Source organism: Microtus ochrogaster (genome assembly GCF_000317375.1).
Source record: "Microtus ochrogaster isolate Prairie Vole_2 chromosome 14 unlocalized genomic scaffold, MicOch1.0 chr14_random_2, whole genome shotgun sequence".
Taxonomy (NCBI): Eukaryota; Metazoa; Chordata; class Mammalia; order Rodentia; family Cricetidae; genus Microtus; species Microtus ochrogaster.
This window is the reverse complement of record NW_004949097.1, coordinates 6,308,643-6,327,438: the sequence shown is the minus strand read 5'-3', so window position 1 is coordinate 6,327,438 and position 18,796 is coordinate 6,308,643. Positions and strand designations below refer to the sequence as shown.

General features: G+C 38.2%; 1 protein-coding gene across 1 annotated transcript in view; it reads right to left on the bottom strand.

Annotated features, from left to right (window-relative positions):
• Positions 1-18,796, bottom strand: part of Pik3c2g (phosphatidylinositol-4-phosphate 3-kinase catalytic subunit type 2 gamma) — a 361,584-nt gene that overhangs the window by 46,790 nt on the left and 295,998 nt on the right. The window contains exon 30 of the mRNA XM_005364544.1: positions 17,816-17,924. Coding sequence (XP_005364601.1) covers positions 17,816-17,924 — 109 coding nt within the window. The remainder of the gene's footprint in view (positions 1-17,815; positions 17,925-18,796) is intronic.

Below are 18,796 nucleotides of genomic sequence, written 5' to 3'. Positions count from 1 at the left end.
CTCTGTAGACCAGGCTGGTCTTGAACTCACAGAGATCCGCCTGCCTCTGCCTCCTGAGTGCTGGGATTAAAGGTGTGCGCCACCATCGCCCAGCTAGCTTTTTTTAAAAAAAATGTGGCTTGAGATCAATTGTATTTTTTCAAGTGATTCAAGGTTGCTATATTGCTGGAAATCATCATAAATGATTATGTTCTGTAATTATATAATTATCCACAATTCTCCCATCTTCATGTCCTGGAAAATATAAAGCTTTAGATAAAGCTTTCTGAGAATCATTTCTTTCCAAACGATACACTTGCTCACTTTGTGAGAAATCAATACTGAAGTTTCAATTCAAAGAATGTTCACTGAGGATTGAATTTCTTCTCAGCATCCAGGAATGCAAGGACATTGTAAGGCAGCGTCTCTCTTTAGGATAATCTATGGAGATTTAGCATTAAGGAGAACAAATTTTAGTCATGTGTATTTTAGGTATAAAAATAGGGATCATTGCAACTAGACTACCATTTAACTCCAACTCTAAATGCATGCATGCCTGGTTAATCTGAGAATAGCTTTTCCTTAGTCAAAGTGGCATTTATTTTGTTGTAAGCTATTAATGGTCAGGTAGATTCTCCCAAGAAGACATTCCATGATTGTGTAAAGGGCATCCTTGATTACTGATTACATCATATACATATATGCTGTCAAGCACCCCATGTCAGCATTTTCTCATTCTGTGCAATAGTCTTTCAAATCCCCGTTAAGAAACACTTACTTCCAGGCTTGACTTCTCTGCTGACTACTCTGTCTCCCTCTCATAAAAAATAAAATTGCTATCAGTTCTACAGCCACACACAATGACATTCCTTCATTCTTGTTGCAACGGAAGAAATGCCCACTTTTTATCTAACGAACTAAATTGTGTCATTGCCACAAATCCACACTGATTTGCTCAGCCTCAGAACCACAGAATGTGATCTGACTGAGAGAAGTTCTCATTTGGGATAAAATTAGTTAAGCTGGTGTCGTGGATTGAATGAGAATAACTCCCTTAGACTCATGTATTTGATTGCTTCATCACAAGTTGATGGAACTATTTGGGAAGCATTAGGAGGTGTGGCCTTTGGTGGAGGAGAAGTTGCACTAGGAGGTTTCAAAAGCCCACTTCATGCCTATTTTGGTCTTTCTCTTTGCCTCTTGCTTGTGGATCAGATGTGAGCTCTCAGCTACTGCTCTAGTATCCTGCCTGCCTGCCTGCCTGCTGCCATGCTCTCTGCCATGGTTATTATGGACTCTAACCCTTTGGAACTGTGAGTTCCAGTAACATTTTATAAGTTGCCTTGGTCATGGTATCTCTTCATAACAATAGAAAAGGAACTACAACATCTAGGATTGGATCTTCTAATCCAATATTATTGTTATTCTTATAAAAAGAAATGGTTTGGATATAATAAAGGGAGAAAACCACAAAGACTCTGGGTGAAGTTGGTCAGCTACAAGCTAAGAAGCAAGAACAAGTGGTGGTCTATCCACTGGGCTAGCAGAAGGACACACTGCTGCTGACATTTTGGTTTTAGATCCGCAGCTTCCAGAATGATTAGATAACAGGTTTCTGCCATTTATGTCCCAGTATGTTGTGATATTTTGTTACAGCAGGCTTAGAAACCCATCCAGTGCCGACCCCTTCATCAGTGCCCTGGCTTTAGTTTTTACACTCCGGGAAGCATGTAGAAACGCTATTCTGTTCATTATCTCTTCACCTTATTTTATTTCCCATCTGTGTTAAATACAGTCAACTTGAGAATTGTGCCACACCTACTCATGCTTAAAGAACACCTTGTGGATCCTCTCCCAGCCTTTCTCTTCCCTTACACAAGTGAACCCAGGGAAATTCCATACTCACACAGGGTCTTCTTCAATTTCTACTTACTTTATGGTCAGTCACAAACAGCTTTTGCCTAAATGACCTCTAAAACATATAATCTTTACTGCTAAAAACAGCTGTATTAGAAAGTATTCTTTTTCAGGTTCAGCAGATATTTTTTTTCTTCAGTGGCAGTATTTATTATTTGCTTTTTCTGTTTTCAGACTTTCTCCATTTTTCTCCCATATGTCTTATGTTGCTGCTAGCTTTCTTATCCTTTCTCCTTTTGCTTATAATTTAAGTTTTTCATTTTGAGTCTGCCATAATTCAATATGCTGTTTTATGATGACTTGGGTGACATGTGTATTGACTCACAAATCTGAAGTTTTCTTTTGTCTCTTAAATCTCAACAATATATCTAAATTCCTTTTGACTGCCTTTCTTGACTATTCAAAGATGAGTATCAAGAAATGTGAGTCACTCCATTGTTCTGTCTCTCATGTGTCCAGGCTCAAAACAAGTGTTTCTTTGTCTCTCTGTTTTCCTTGCTCCATGAATAAAATAAAATGCTAAGTTCTGTGATCACAGCTCCATAGTTTAGGGGTTCCCACAGAAGTTACTTTTTCTGAAGTAGGCATAGAGTTACTGGCTGATGTGGAGTCAGAACTGGAGTTATTGTCCTCAGGGAGATTTAAAAGTGCCATGTCACAGAAAGAAAGAGAAGCCTGACCCCAGGAGGCTTTTGCCAGCATTAATAACTACTACCACCTCAGTATCGAAGTATATGTCTTCCTTTTTTCCGTGTTACTACCACTTTCCTAGTTCCAGCACCTTCCATTTCCATCTGGATTATAACAGATGGTTCCACTTCACATCTTGCTAACTCTTTTGCAATCAATTTCTGCAAAACCGGTCTTTCAAAATAAAAATTGAATAATTAACTTCTTAAATCATGATAGTGGCTCTGCATCACCCTCTAAAAGAAGAGACCTGCACCTGACTGGGACTTTGCTCATTCTCTGTCCTCTTTACTATTTCTTTTCCAGCCCTTTGTATGTAACAGTGTAGATTATATTTATCTTATCAAAATCTTATCCTGCTTTCTTGATACTGACTCTTGTCTTGTGAGCCAGTGAGCTACAAACAGTAGACTGAGAACCAAGCACTCATGCTCCGTGTATTTCTTTCTGCTCAACATGTATCACAGAACAAGCTGAGATCATCTTCCAATTCAGGTTTCCTTGGTTTCTAGTATCCTATCAATGGTTTATATACATTACAAATTAGTCAACTGTTAGTTTCTATCTCTACATATTGATCTCTTTTGAGGTTGTAGTACAGAAGCCCATACTTAAGAAAATTAGTCCATATACAAGAAGCTGATTACATTTTGTTTGTCTTTTAAGTTTGAATGCTCAAAATCAAAGCTCAGCTCTGAATAGAATTGGTTGAAGGAAATACAATCTTCTGACAATTAGTCATTACTAATAATATTAATAACGATAATAATAGTAATTGTTATTATTATTTTTGAGACAGTTTGACCTTATTAGTCAATGGATAATAAACTTCTATATTAAGCAAGATGTCTTTCCAGTTAGTTACTGAAATGTCACCACTGGTTAATTATTCCCTTGTGTTTATGCTCCCATGTCCTTGAACTCTTTATAATTATATATCTGAGAAAAATATTCTTTATTGCAGACCTTAAAATTGGTGGACTGCCTGGTCTGGACTTCCAACTATATCTCTTTTAAATTCATTTCTCAGTGTACTTAGGATTGCTCAATTTCTTTCAGTATAGAGTTTTGATAAACAGTTATTTGGGGACAATTCCAGTATCTTTTTTCAGCCAAAACTTCTTCCTGAGTGTGTCCAAACCCTTATTCATATCTTTGGGAGTCTCAGAGAAAAGTCAAATATAATGTGTTTAGATTCAGACTTTTGCTTCCCACTCACTTCCAATGGCACTTCTGACAGTCTCACCATCCCAACATACTCAGCCAATTGGAACTTGTATGACAAGAAAGATATCTTAGTGTTTAGCTGCCATCTTGATATTTCAGCTCTTGAGCAGTATAATTATCAAATAAGTAGGACATTATTTCTATGTAGAATGCTATGCATCTGATCAGTGCTTCTCAGCCTGTGAATTGTGACCCGTTTGGAGGGTCAAATGACCCTTTCACAGGGGTCACATATCAGATATTCTGTATACCAGATATTTACATTATAATTTAAAACAGTAGCAAATTACAGTTATGATGTAGCAATGAAATCATTTTGTAGTTGGGGTCACCACAACATGAGGAACTGCGTTAAAGGAAGGTTGAGAAACTTTGCGTCTGATGAACAAATAAATAATGGCTCCAATTTGTCTTAGGCTATCTAAAGCTACTAGTTATTGAGGAGCTAAATGTCTTCAAGTGAAATGAAATGTTCCATGAAGATATTGTGTGTGTGTGTGTGTGTGTGTGTGTGTGTGTGTGTGCTATATGTTTCCCTTTTCTAGAGTAGATCCTAATGCAACTTACATGGAATTTTAATAATATGCTTTTAAATGAAAAATGAGGACAATGAAAAACAAACATGAAATCCAATGGGTCAATATTAAATTAAAATTTCCATCAGGGTATGTTTTGTTAAACTCAGAATTCTCATTCATAATATGTTTACCAATTACATTAACCAGTATGTAATTTAAAATGACTGACTTTTTTTGAGAGCCAATCAATTTGGAACCTAAGTGTTTTTCCTATACTTTATTATCAAAGACTGAACAGAGTTAAGAATACATGCACAGGCCAGAATGAATGGAATATAAAACCAAGATTCATTTTTCTCTTTCCTTACAAAAGCACATTAAGTGTTCCCATTTATTAACTGGCCAGCCAACATCTAGCATTGCCTGCAAGATTTAGTGACTTAAAACAATAAGCTAAATCTATTTCCCTCAAATGCCATGGAGTGCTGTAAAAACGCAAATTAAAAAATGAATTCCCATAAGAATTCTAAATCAAAGTTGAGCAGTAATTGTGTTTTATTGCCTTCTTCATAAAGCGGCATGTCAGCATGTCCAGTTTCTCACACAGCTTAGCCCACCATATTCATGTTGGAGCTACACGGAAGAATGACACTGTGAAGAAAGTGAATGTCTAAAGAATTTTCTTTGATTTGGCTCTCAAATGTCATCAGTGTTTTACCAGACTGTGAAGACTAATCTTGGCTTTACTGATGGTGCACACATGACATTTATTTTGCCAGCTATGTAAGCTCAGCTAGTGCCAAGAAAGAAAAGAGCAACGTGGTGACAAACATACAATTAACATCTGGGTTTAGCAATTGGGGAGCAGGAAACATATGTTCGCTATTAAGACAGGATTTATCCACTTGGCTTTATTTTGACATTGGTTTCTGCTTTAAAAATAACATTGTCTAAACTTTAAGTGATATCATTCCCTGTTTGCAAGGACTTCCAGAAATGAGCAGCAACCCTGAGAAGAGGAAAATATCCCAATGCATACAGTTTCTTCACAGTCAAAAAATTCAAAGAAAATACAATAATATACATAATCCAGACTTTCTTTGCATATTCCATCTTTATATGGCTTTTCTTACTCTCTTTAAAGACTTGGTTTTATTTTTTAACCATTTACTTGTTTTTATACCTTTCTATACTCTTTTTCTTCTCTCTCCCAAGCCTATACACATTAATCCAATGCTGTGACCCATTTAGAGGTCTTTTAAAAAAATCTGAATCTATCTTTATTGTGTATTTATAATTATATTCTGTCCAGTAGCACTCTTAAAATCCTAAGTGCTTCTTAAAAATGTAAGTTGCATATTGCTAAAGGAAATATGGCACAGCCTTCTTGCTCTGCCCAACCCAACATGGCAGAAGAGGTCTACTCACTGCCTCTGAGCTGTGCATACAGCCCCAGTTCCAAGTTTGCAGGGGTTCTATGCCGAGCCATTAAGCAGTTTGTAACACAGTGCTTAGAAACCCCATTTAAATGCTTGGCCTTCTGAAAGAGCCAGAGGTTGCACTGGCAATACGGCTCAGAAAACCACTGTTTCAAAACAGCACAGCTTTTTTCTGCTTCTGCTGAATCAGGAAAACCTCTCTTAAAGGAGATGCAGCATGCCACCAGCAATCAAAGCCCATTTGGTAAATAAATGCAGCTAAACTTTGTTTTTTAGTGTCTAGCCTTTCCAAGCCCTCTAAGGCTTTAAGTGTATTTTAGTTGTCCATGTGGGTGCCAATCTGTTGAAGGAGATTGCTAAGCCCCGAAATAACCACACAGAAACTGTATTAATTAAATCACTGCTTGGCCCATTAGCTCTAGCTTCTTATTGGCTAAATCTTACAATTTAATTTAACCCATTTCTATTAATCTGTGGCTTACCAGCTAAAGTTCCAGCATCTGTGTCTGGCAGGGCTACATGGCTTCTCCTGACTTCTCCTTCTTTCTCCTAGCATTCACTTTAGTTTTCCCTGCCTACCTCTGTTCCCTGCATAGGCCCAAGACGGTTTTCTTTATTCAGTAATGGTAATTACTGAATTACAGCGGGGAATCCCGCATCACAAAGCAGATTCCTATTTACTGACATCATGCTGGAGTTTATCTATAAACACTGAGAGAAATATGGGGGTGTGAGTGGAGCTGAGCCAACAGAAGGCAGGCAGAAATGGTACAAGGATGGCCAAATCAATTGCTCCCTTAATCTCTTCAGAGGAGAAGGTTAGTGTGACAGGCCTTCCATTCAAAGCCTGCTTCATTTGTCAACAAATGCTCTCTTAGAGGGAGAGAATGAGGAGAGAGAAGGAGAAAGGGAGGGAGGCAGGAAGGGACGGAGGGGGGAGGATATCTTTAGGCACAACTGCCCCATCATCCAGCCTGTTCTCACATCTTTAAATCAACACCCCCAACCAAAGCAGCACAACTTACAGTCAATGATACAATAATATGTGATTTTTGGAAATGAGGGTCCAATTTTATATTCAGACTGCATTTTCTTTCTTTTTCATGGCCTTTCCATTTTAAGTCTCATATTACTTATATTCACACCTATATCATCACTATATCATAAAGTTATCAAGAATCAAGTATGCCTTATGTTATTGTTGCCTATCCATTCTCCAGAAACAAAGACAAAAGTCTGACTTTAGAGGGTTGCAAACAGTAGGTACTCAATAAAAATGTAAAGTCCCAGGGCTAGCAGTATTTTCAAAAGTATAACCACTGATGAGTTAGTTGTGTACTTTCTGATAAATAACCTATCACCCATGTTCAGGTTTTGAGGACTACCAATTAAACTCAGTGGGAAAAAAAAAGACAAAAACGAAAAACAAAAACAGAGAAGACATGAAAGTAGAAGGACTGATTTGGAATAAAATGTGTTTTAGTTGGAGAGAGGCTGATCAATGGGACATGAAAAGATCAAAATTCATATATATATGTATATATATACATATATATGCATTCAGTTGTCAAATAATTAAAATTTTCTTACATAGTTTTGCATAATTACATATATAGTTTGAAAGAGTCATAAATTTAACATATAACTAAAACTGGATGCATATTTTAGTATGCATGCATAATACAATTATCTTTAATTTTCCTGTGCTGCCTCATGACAAGCAACTATGCAAGTAATATATTTGGAAGGATTTTTCTAGGATCAAAGATAAGGACTATCTTGCCCAAGAGTATTTGAAACAAGTAACACACAAACCTTTAAGTCTCAGGTTTTATTACAGAGGAGAAAGAATTGTGAGCACAAAATATTCCTCTAAGCAGTTAATGTCACTTAAAATAATAAAAAATAGTGATAGTACATTCCACACTTTATGAATTTTAATGCTCATATCAAAAATAGCTTTCTTTACACATATGAAAAAAGGGAGGTAATCTTTAAAATTCAAACCTAAAAATGCCAAAGTAACATGATTTGTGTTGGAATTAGCAATGTAACTTTTAGGTCAATAGTGCTTCATTTAATCTGAAATTAAATTTCATTCTTTAACACAAACAAATTTAGGAAAGTGTGATGACAAATTTTGATTGCCAACATGATGGAACTCAGTCATGTAAGAAACTTGATAAGACATAGAGTCACCTAGGAGACTTGATGGGACTTAGTCACATAGGAAATTTTATAGGACTTAGAGTTACTTAGAAGATTTAGTGGGACTTAAGTCACATAGGAGACTTGATAGGACTTAGAGTTACCTAGAAGACACACCTCTGCACTTATCTTTGAGAGTGTTTCCAGAGAGATTTAACACAGGTAGGAATATTTGCACTGAACACACATGGCTCTATCCCATACACTAAGAGGGATAAAGAGAGCCAAGAGTGTGCATTCAGATCTCCCTTTGTGATTGTGTATGCAATGTGACCAGCTACCTCAGGCTCCTGCTGCCCTCCCCACCACCTTAGGTGGAGCCCCTTTCTACACCATGTGGTCCACAGTGGCAGACTTTCCCGCCAACCGGGGAGCCACCGCTCTTCACTTTAGTTGCTTTTGTCAATTATTTTGTCATAGAAAGAAAAGAAAAGAACAGAGTGTCTACAAACACAAAGAAATGCATGAAGCAATCACATGGTCATTAACGAGAGGTCGTGCTGTGTAGTCCAGAGATCCTGGGCACTGAGGCTAGTGTGGCTAGTGTGTATATATGTGTGTATAGCATGTGTGTGTGTAGTCTGTCTATAGTGTGTGTGTGTGGTGTATGTATAGTGTGTGTTGTGTATGCAATGTGTGTAGTGTGTGTGTGTTTGTAAATATGCAGACATGTATGGAGGCCAAGGATTGATGTGAAGTATCTTCAATCGAGTTCCACCCTGTTTCTTAAGACAGAGTCACTCACTGAACATGGTGCTCACTGATTCTGCTAAGTGTGATCCAGGACTCAGCCTGTCTCCACCCTCATAATTGAGGTTGTTCATGCATGTCAGTCCTAATTATTATGTGGGTACTGTGGATCTGAAATAGAATTCCTTAGTTCATCAGCAAGCACTTTAGAGACTGAGCCATCTCCCCAACCCTCACAGTTCAGCATTTGATGACATCATTCAGGCTCCATCACAGTCCAGCCTCTGGAGTGACATTCAAGTTCCAAGAAGTTTCTTTGCATTAAGGGAAATATGTAGAATTTATAAAGTTACAAACATCTTTAAAAGGCCATCAGCACCCATGACCATAGGGTGCAGACAAAGGCAGTCAGATTTTCATAGTGCCATCTGTGACAGATTCAGTTTTTTACTTTCTGTGATAGATTTTCTGAAACATGTCTGGACATATGAATCACTTGGGTTAAAAAAACACACACACAAACACACACACACCACATCACTTTTACCAATAAGATAAGTATTTCTGAGGATAAGACTCCTAAAGATATTTTTATAAATCTCCCTTATTCTGATACAGTATTTGAACAACCAAACACTATTTTTGGAACCTCTTGTCAGAAAGTATAAAATGTGTACTGTAACAAAAAAACCAATAATGACAGCAGTAGCAAAGCACTTGTTGTGCTGGGGGTGTAGTTCAGTGGCAGAATACTTGTCTAACACATACAAGTCCCTGCCTGCATACATACATACACACATACATACATGCATTTCTGGCCAAGTTGGCAGTCGTTGAAAGCAGCAACTATAAAGCTCTGCTTACAGAACATGTATATTATTTTTCTTGCTTTTGGACATATTTGTCCAACAATACTTGACTGGTTTTTGTAGTACAGAAAGGTCAATTAATAAAAGACATGCAGCACACAGGTCTTACAGAAGGGCCACCCTCTAAACTTTTGTCATCGCGGCTGGACGTGTCCGCCAGTTGTAGAGTATGTGCTGAGCACGGGTAAAGCCATGCTCATCCCAGCACTCCCTAGAAATCAGCTAGGTTGCTGGGATCATACTTGCAACCCTGTTACTTTGGAGGAGCAACTACAATGTGAACTTCCTTTAGGGAGAGTCTATGATGGAGCAAGATAGAATTCTCCTCTTTAGAACTTCGGTGCTAGACGATGGCACACATTTTCTGGCTGGTGTGCCATTAGAATATTTGGTTTCATAATATCTTATGCTCGAGAATGGCAATCTTTCCTACTTCCCCTTCTCCTCTGTTTTTTTTCATTTACTATAACTCCAGGCTTTAGCTAAAACTGTTTGAAAACATAATGTGCTACCTAACATTTACCCAACTTTCGTGTGTCTCAATGCTAACCAATAAAGACTAATAGCAGCAGAAAGTTATATGAAAGCACATGTCCTCGGGGCCTCTGAAGGAGTGGTTTAATGAAGCCACCTTTGCAAATGCGACTCTAATGGAAAGGGCAGGTCTGTGCTTGGTGGCTGTGTCTACATGTCCCCATGCATCCATGAGAGTGATGCACGACACGTTCATTAAGCCTTGCTGTGCTGAACTGCACTTTGCGGTCTCACTATCCTGGGAACGTCCAGCTCCTTTGTCTTCTGCTTTAGGAAAGGCCTCTGCTCATGCCTCTGTGCATTCACCCACTGGAGAAGCTTTTACTGTCCACATGCTCTTTCCCATTTACAGCTTGCTCCCGAATCTAGACAGATCTTAATATTCACCCTTATCATACCATCAGCAGAAATCAGTAGTGTCTTTCCGTTTGCCTTTGTCTACAAAGGTCAAATCCTGATAGTGTCAGTAGTTACAGAATATTCTTAATTCATAGTGAAAGACTCTGTATCCGTGCAGCCTCAGTGAGAGTAGGGAGGCTGCACTCAAAGGTGAGAACCCTCCCACTCTTTCCTCAGTACGTTCCTTCCTAGACAACTGCCATACTTGCCACCCTGGCTTGAAGTCTAAGTACATGGATATGAGCTTCTGAGAACATCACTCAATAAGGATCGTATATGTTAACATTCTACTCTATTCTTTGATATGCAAAAACCACCTGGCCCCAAAGCAATGAAATACACAGCCTTTTGGTTAAAGGGCAGGAGGTTCTGCACTCAATTCCTGCTATTCACTGATTGAGATAGAGATTAAAATATACTGTTAGAAAACAATAAAGATTAGAAAACTGAATATGTGGATATTTTGTTTTCAAAAATTATTAAATTTATATGTGTATGTGTGTGGGTGTAAGCATGCAAGCGCAGGTACTGATGGAATCCAGAAGCAGGTGTTAGGTCCCTTGAAACTAGACTCACAGAAGGTTGTGAGTTCCTGATGTAGGTGCTGGGAACTGAACTTGAGTCCTCTGAGGGAGCAATGCACACTCATAACTGTTAAGCCTTTCATGCAGGCCCTAAATAGTCTCTTTATGCTGAAAATGCTTACTTTTCTGTGGTCTAGTTTTCATAATTTCTTACATTGTTTTCAACATTTGCTGCTTCCTCCTACTGACACTGTTCTCCTTCCATCTCTCCAGCAGTTAGTTCCCATGTGGAACACACACTATTCATTTCTTCTCTTTAATCAAAACAGATACGTTGCAAATGTGATCTCCAGAACCAGAGTGGTCTTTCTGGAAGTACAGTAATGACTTAGCACACATTAACATTCACCCATGCTGGTCATAGCCAGGGGTGTCCCTGCCTTGGCATTAGGCAGCCAATGAAGCCAGTCTTTCATTTGGCAGCTGAAGACTCCCATGAACATCTTCTACTAAGGTGGAAATCTCTGTCATGTGGCTCAATTTGTATCACATACTACTATAAGGGGAAATTATTTTTTATAAAGTGCTTCCTGTTGCCCAGGCAAGGCTCAAATCAGCTGTATAGCCAATAATTTACCTTAATCATAGATACCCCTACCTTTACCTCCTGAGTGCTAGGAATATAGGCATGCATCACCAGGTCTTGCATATGTAATACTTGGAATTGAACCCAGGGCTTTCTGTGTCCTAGCCAAGCACTCCACCAACAGAACTACATCTCCAGCCTTAGAGGAATATTCAGTTTTTAATATCTGTTTTATTGTACTTCTAAGGTTTTCTAAACTTTTGAGTTTTTTTCTTCATGTCACATATTAATATGGATATTTTTATATAAAATCACCAATTATGGAAGTATGGGTTGATTGGCAAACAACTTGTAAACATTAAGAAATGGGGTTTAAAGATCACTGCCAAATATTCTCAGATGTACCCTGTCAATCCCTTAGGTTTTGAAAGACAACAGTCATCCTATAGGCCACTATATGATAATGACGGTATTGCCATTCATTTATTCATTTAAAACATTTAGCATACATTGATGTGTTTGGAACTATCAAGAAGTGAGACAAGTCTCAAGAGGATTTAGTTGTTAGTTCTTCCATTTCCTAACAGGAGAAAAGAACACAGTCATCATGCTTGCTTCTTGCCACTCTCTTTGTCCAGAGTGACACTTTCTGATCTTTATTGACTACTGCCTGGCCTTCAATAGCAACTTAAATGCCATACCCTCTAACTTGCCTGGACTCAAGTTTAACTCTTTAGTGTCCAGGCACTTATCTTTTGATACAGAACAGTGTCTGCCATCTTTAATATAACAGGGCAACACAATAATCTAACCCCATTTGAGAATCAGCCCAAAACTAGGACGCCTGAGACCTGTTACATTAGAGGCTGTAAGACTGGTAATATCCATATGAGAAGAGAGAGGAGGGAGTTACTGTCTGTGACAGTGGCTACGGATAGGGAGGAGGAAGGGTGTTTTCTCTCCTCTAATCAATAGGCTTGTGCTTGCTTCTGTTATTTACTGACAAATCAATCAGGGGAGGCTATCTTTATTCATTAGAATATTGAATACCGGAGATGAAGTTTTTCTCATAGCAAATGATGCCTCGTTAAGCAAGCATGGTGGCACATGCTTGCAACTCCAGTGCTTGGAGGCAGAGGCAGAGGCAGAGGCAGAAGGATTGCAATTTAAAGCCAACGTAGACTACATGAGATCCTGTCTTGAGAAAAGACTTGTGATTACTGATTAGTTTGATTATTATTTCAGATGGGCTTACACTAGTGACTCTTCTAGGTATGCGATTTAACTTAAAATAGTCTATAAGTGTTCTCCATCCTTGCTTCAAAAAGTAAAGGACCCAAGAATGCTTGTAATCACCACCCTAAGGATGTTGTCCTAGGTAAATTACTACATGGCTATGTCCAAGAACTAAAGAGTTCTGTCTGCTTGCTGCTTGTTTAGGAAATCAGTCAGCTATCTCACAGAGATGGTCCTTGTCATGCAGACAGCTCACTCAACAGTAAAGAATGAGAGATTCTTCAGTATCAGCTTCACACATATACAGTATGCTTATGAGTGTGTGTGTGGTGTGTGTTTGTATGTATGTATGCCTTTGTATTTGTGTTTATATGTATATATGTATGTGTGCTTATGTATGTTTAGATGGGTGTTTGTGTGTATATGTATGTGTGTGTTTATGAACATTTAGATGGGTGTCTGTGTGTGGATTTGTATGTTTGTGTGTATGTATGCTTGTGTGTCCTGCAAGTCCAGATCTGACTCCCATATAATAAGGACAGAATTTTAGCTCAGAAACTCTATAGAATTTTCCAAACTGTGTCCAGAACCACTGATAATACTATCCTAGTAAATAAATAAATATTTAAAAGCTTTTGGGAATGGTAATGGCCACAGACTTGGATTTGCAGCACAGCTTCGCTGAGAGGACAGGGTAAGGGCTGGGTGGGAAGTGGGCAGGCACATCTGACATGGCAGACATTTTAGAAACTGTGATCAGTATGTGATTATAGTGCTAGAATCTCATGGTGACAGTAGGTTAGGTCACACCATGCCTATTCGGTTAGGTCACTTCACTCCTATTCTTCAGAGAGTGACTGAAAGAGCTAGACATGTGATTTCTAAACTTGGCTTCAAAGGATCAGAGAGCCAACAGTGCTGAATCATCATCAGAACAAAATAGGAAGCCCTGAAGCGTACTTATGAGAAAGAGAGGCAGCATTGAATCTGAAGATGGTATAAAGACATCTTGAAGAGCAAAGATGTTAAAAACAGACAAGGAAGAAAGAAATTAACATGTCTTATTAGCATGGTGTATGACATACAAATGGGTTAAACAGACTGCTTTAGGGTTTCACATCACTGGGAAGTTTAAGAAAAATGCAAATGTTGTCCTTAAAACACTGGAAACACATGCTGTAATCTGTGTGGAAATTTCCCCGTTAATCAGTATAACACTCTGAAGACAGAACTAAATTATCAACAATAGATTTTAAGGGTGGAAGAAAGAAAAAAGTATATCAGGAGCATCTCAAAGAAACCACTTGTAAGATAATAGACCTAGATGTACACATACATGCACCCACATAGACACATATGCACAGCACACTCACGAATGTGCCCAACAACAGCAGATGTACATAATTAAACACTCCAACTAAAAGGCAAAGATTGTACACTATGTATAATACAAAATTCATTTGTGTGTGACTTGTAAGAGTTATGATTAAATAGAAAATACAAAATGATGCAAGTAAAACAATGGAAATGGTTGGGTCATAGAAACTGTAACCAAAATGACAGTTCCTTGACTGTTTATTACACAGGAGTTTTAGGATATTGTGGAACTGAGGCTAGACAACAGTTAGCTCTCCCAGGACTTGACCCTTATCCTGATTTTCCCAGGGGCCCCTAAAGATGGTAGTGTCTCCATACAATAGGGAACAGTCTAGAGACTATGACAACCATATTCCCAAAAGGTAGGGTAGATGGCTTTTAGTCATTGATGGGTTATGGATGTTTATCATCATTAAGGAGTGTTGGTTACAAGTTGTTATTGGTCATGATCAGAAAAACACTGAACAAATGAGATTAGATTCAAGGATCTCTTTCTAAAAGAGAAAGGGGGTATATAATATATAACTGATAGGATAAAAGGGTAGATTGTTGAGTCTACTTTTGAATAACCACTTTTCTCAAAGATTTTACATTGGTTTGAAATTTTGTATATAATACAAATTTAAGGTTATTTTTTTGTTACACTGTATTATATATTTCTATTTCTTGTTTGTGGTGTGGTACCTATGTATCTCATTTAAAAATGTAAAATTTTAGTCCTTGGAAGCTATTTGGGAAAATATAGTCATCTATGAGAATCAAACTTATAGTCATGTTAGGTATGTTTTTAAGGTCATGCAAAGCTATATTTGAGATAGATATGTGATCTTCAAACACTTCAAAGACTTACAGAATATGGTATTTAAAATGTTATAATAACAAGGCTTTTGTGACAGTAATACATATATGCTTTTGGCAGCATCAATCATTTCATAAAAGGATAATAGGTGTGGAAAAAACTCCATATGGAGTTTACTTTCTTTGTGGAAAAGTTAGTCATTTGGGTACAACATTGGTCTTGCCTGGACTGATGATAGTACACTGCCCAAACCAGACAAGCAGGACACAAAAAAGTGATTATCTATCTTGTCAAGAAAGACTAAGACCATTCTTCATAAATTTCTGCTTCACAGGAAAGTCTGTTAGATATTTTAGGCCTATAGGCCAAAGATGAATGCCTCTATGCTACAGAGGAGTTTGGGTGACTGTCCTACTATTTCTGTCATTTCTTACAGTTTTGAAAGTTGCTTGCCCTGCACTTCCTGTTTACTCAAGTACTTATTATGTTCTTCTGGGGTCTTTAATGGAATTGAAGAGTAGGTAGTTATAGTTGCAGTTTTCCTTTGTTATAATAGAAGATAAATTAGGTACTGAGCTTTGTACTCATTAAGATAGAATAAATTATGGAGTATTTTCCCAAATATGCCAAATAAAAATGGACTGGACATTGCAAATGAAATTTTTACCTGATAATTATTATATTATTTACAGTTTTAATATATTAGAGTTAAAAACTTTCCTTTTTATTTAAACCAAAATAGTGAAATACTGTGTAATATTCCTTTACAGTTTGTGAAGCTATGCCACTGTGACTGGTTTAATAAAAAGCTAAATGGCCAAAAGCTAGGCATGATTTTTGGGGCAGAGAGAAGGCTGGGAAGAAGAAGGCAGAGTCACCAGCCAGACGCCATAGAGCACGACATTTGGAGAGATGAGGTAACAAGCCATGAGCCAAGTGGCAGCATGCAAATGAATAGAAATGGGTTAATTTAAGTTATAAGAGCTAGTTAGAAACAAGTCTGAGCTATTGGCCAAGGTTCCAAAATTAAAAATAATTCTTTATGTGGTTATTTTGGAGCTTGCTGGTAGGACAGAGAAAGACTTGCTACCTTAAGATGAAGGACTTGTTACAGAAAGAAGGTACTGTTGTATAACAGATCCCCCCATCCAGAGATTAAAATATTCCATTCTCCAGAAATCTCCTTTAGAATGAAAGTAAACTACTCTAAATAGCTTTAGGAAGTCCCTGAAACTGAATGGACTCACTAGCTCCCCTCCTGGCTCCACCACAGCAAGCAGTAAGAGCTTAGAGTCCTCTCATACTGAAGGAAAGAGCTGCAACGAAGACTGAGAACAGACCAGCTGATGGGAAGAACCAAAACCAGCTGAGCAACCTGAAAGCAGTTCAGACCAATGAGGCATCTAGAAAGCATACTTTCCTACTCTGAGCTTTCTGAAGCTGTGCAGTGTGCTCCAGGTTCCAAGCGTTGGGAGCTACCACTCATGCTGGGGTGGGCTTTGGTGATACAACAGTCTTTGGTTCATTTCTGCTCCTGTGAGTAATCCCTCATCCATATTCTTGTAAGTAACTCCATTGGAACTCACTATTCACCAAGCTGGATATCTGTACTTTGATCCGTTGTAGAAGCTTTTTTATTTTTATTTTTTTTTAATCTGGAGAGAGTAGATGTGTAGGTTGTGTCGCCCCAGGAAAAGTTTTGTCATACAGCAGATTCATATTTCTGTTAGCAAAATTATCACCATACCTGGAACATTTCCTCTCTTTCTTTCTCTTCTCCATATTAAGATCCAAAATAGTTTAATCTTTATACACTTCCATTCATCCCTACTATCAGTAGAACAGTTATCACCTCCACGCAGATGTTCATGGTCTAATTTATATAATGTTTAAACAGCAAAAGAACCTTTGTAGATAAATTTAAACTGAAGGTATTGATATGGTAAGATTGTCCTGTGTAGTTCAGGTTTGCATAGTCTAATAAATAACATCCTTCTAGTAGAGGCGCAATGACAGTTAGAGGCAGACAGGAATGTGTGATGGCAGAAACTGAGTTCTGAATGTGCCAATGTATTGCTGGAAGAAATAATTTAGAATAAAAGTTCTCAACCCTCTTAATCCTGTAACTCTTTAATATAGTTCCTCATGTTGTGCTGACCCTCTAACCATAAAATTATGTTGTTGCTACTTCATAACTGTAAAATTGCTACTGTTATTCATCATCATGTAAACATCCGGTATGTAACCCCCAATTAGGTCATGACCCACAGGTGGAGAACCTTTGTTCTTGAAGATGGGATATTTCAGAAGGAGCAGGTCTGTCAATACCTTGACTCCAGTTCCTAAAGTCCCATATTTGATTTCTGAGTTCAAAAACTGAAAGAAAATAGACTTGTGTTGCTTCAAGCCATACTTTGTCAAAGTCTCAATGGGAACCTAGTAGAGTAACATGCTTCTCGTTACCCATGATCTCTCTGTGGCTTTGTTTCTCCTTAGGACGTTACCCTAGAACAACTGAAATCCCACCCCAAGTTAAAAGCCTGAAAAATACTATCTGTCTCCAAATCCATAATTTTTGTATCAAATCCAGAAGAAATCAATGATTCTGAGACTCTAGAGCATTGAATTTTGTGGTCCTTTTAGCTCACATTGCATCATCTAGGCGGTGTGAAACTGGGGCTCTGGACTTCATTTCATGGAATTCAGACATGTTTGTTGAGTGAAGAAACTACAACATGCTGATACATTTAAAACTACTTTTGGTAACAATAAGCCAATAGTTGACCTTGGCATCAAAGTGGAAAGAAATAAGTTGTCACCTACATTCGCAACTTCATAAGACCCACTCAGCATCTGTTCCACGTAATGACTTAGATCTCTGATTCTCTTGTGATCCGAATCTGTGAACGGTAAGTGCCACCAGTGAGGAAACCTGTTTGAAAAGAAAGGAGCAATACTTCAGTCAGTATGAAAAGTAGCTCTTTTGGGCTGGTCACAAAGTTAACAGCTACACCCATGTAGGGCCAATAACAGCATTAGAAAGAGTCAGGATATACATGATTAATCATGGCCATTTTATAGACGCAACTGTGGTCATTTGTGCTACTTGAATCAGCACTGATATCAACACTAATTTAATTTAATGTTAAATTAATTTGATGTGGTCTTTATTACTGTATTTATGGCAGGCCACAAATGTTTCCATCTAGTACACGTAGGGGCTAATACAAAGTTTCTGAGATTAATGTTTTACAGTTTTTCAAAGAGTTCTGGTTGTCTTGTTACTTATGGGCTCTTGACAGACATTATTGCATGATATAAATTAGACATTTCATCTAGAAGCATCTGCTTCCATCTGGTCTTGCTCTTGTGAGTCAAAGCCACCCTGACTCCGAGACTTTGACCAGAAGACCTCTCTGTCATCCACCTCAAGACCGTCTTGGTGAGTTGCACTTAAGACTAGTTGTTTGAGCCGGGCGGTGGTGGCACTCGCCTTTAATTTCAGCACTCAGGAGGCAGAGGCAGGCGGATCTCTGTGAGTTCGAGACCAGCCTGGTCTACAGAGCTAGTTCCAGGACAGGCTCCAAAGCCACAGAGAAACCCTGTCTTGAAAAAACCAAAAAAAAAAAAAAAAAAAGACTAGTTGTTTGATGGGATGACCTGTTAGTGTTCCCATCCCGTCTGGTAACACATTTTTATGCTTAATTGTATCTTTTCAGAAACTCACTGTTTCCTGTACCTACACTTCTGCTTTTTTGTGCAGACGAAGGCCTGCCTGCAGTGCTTCCTAGAAGGAGAACTGAG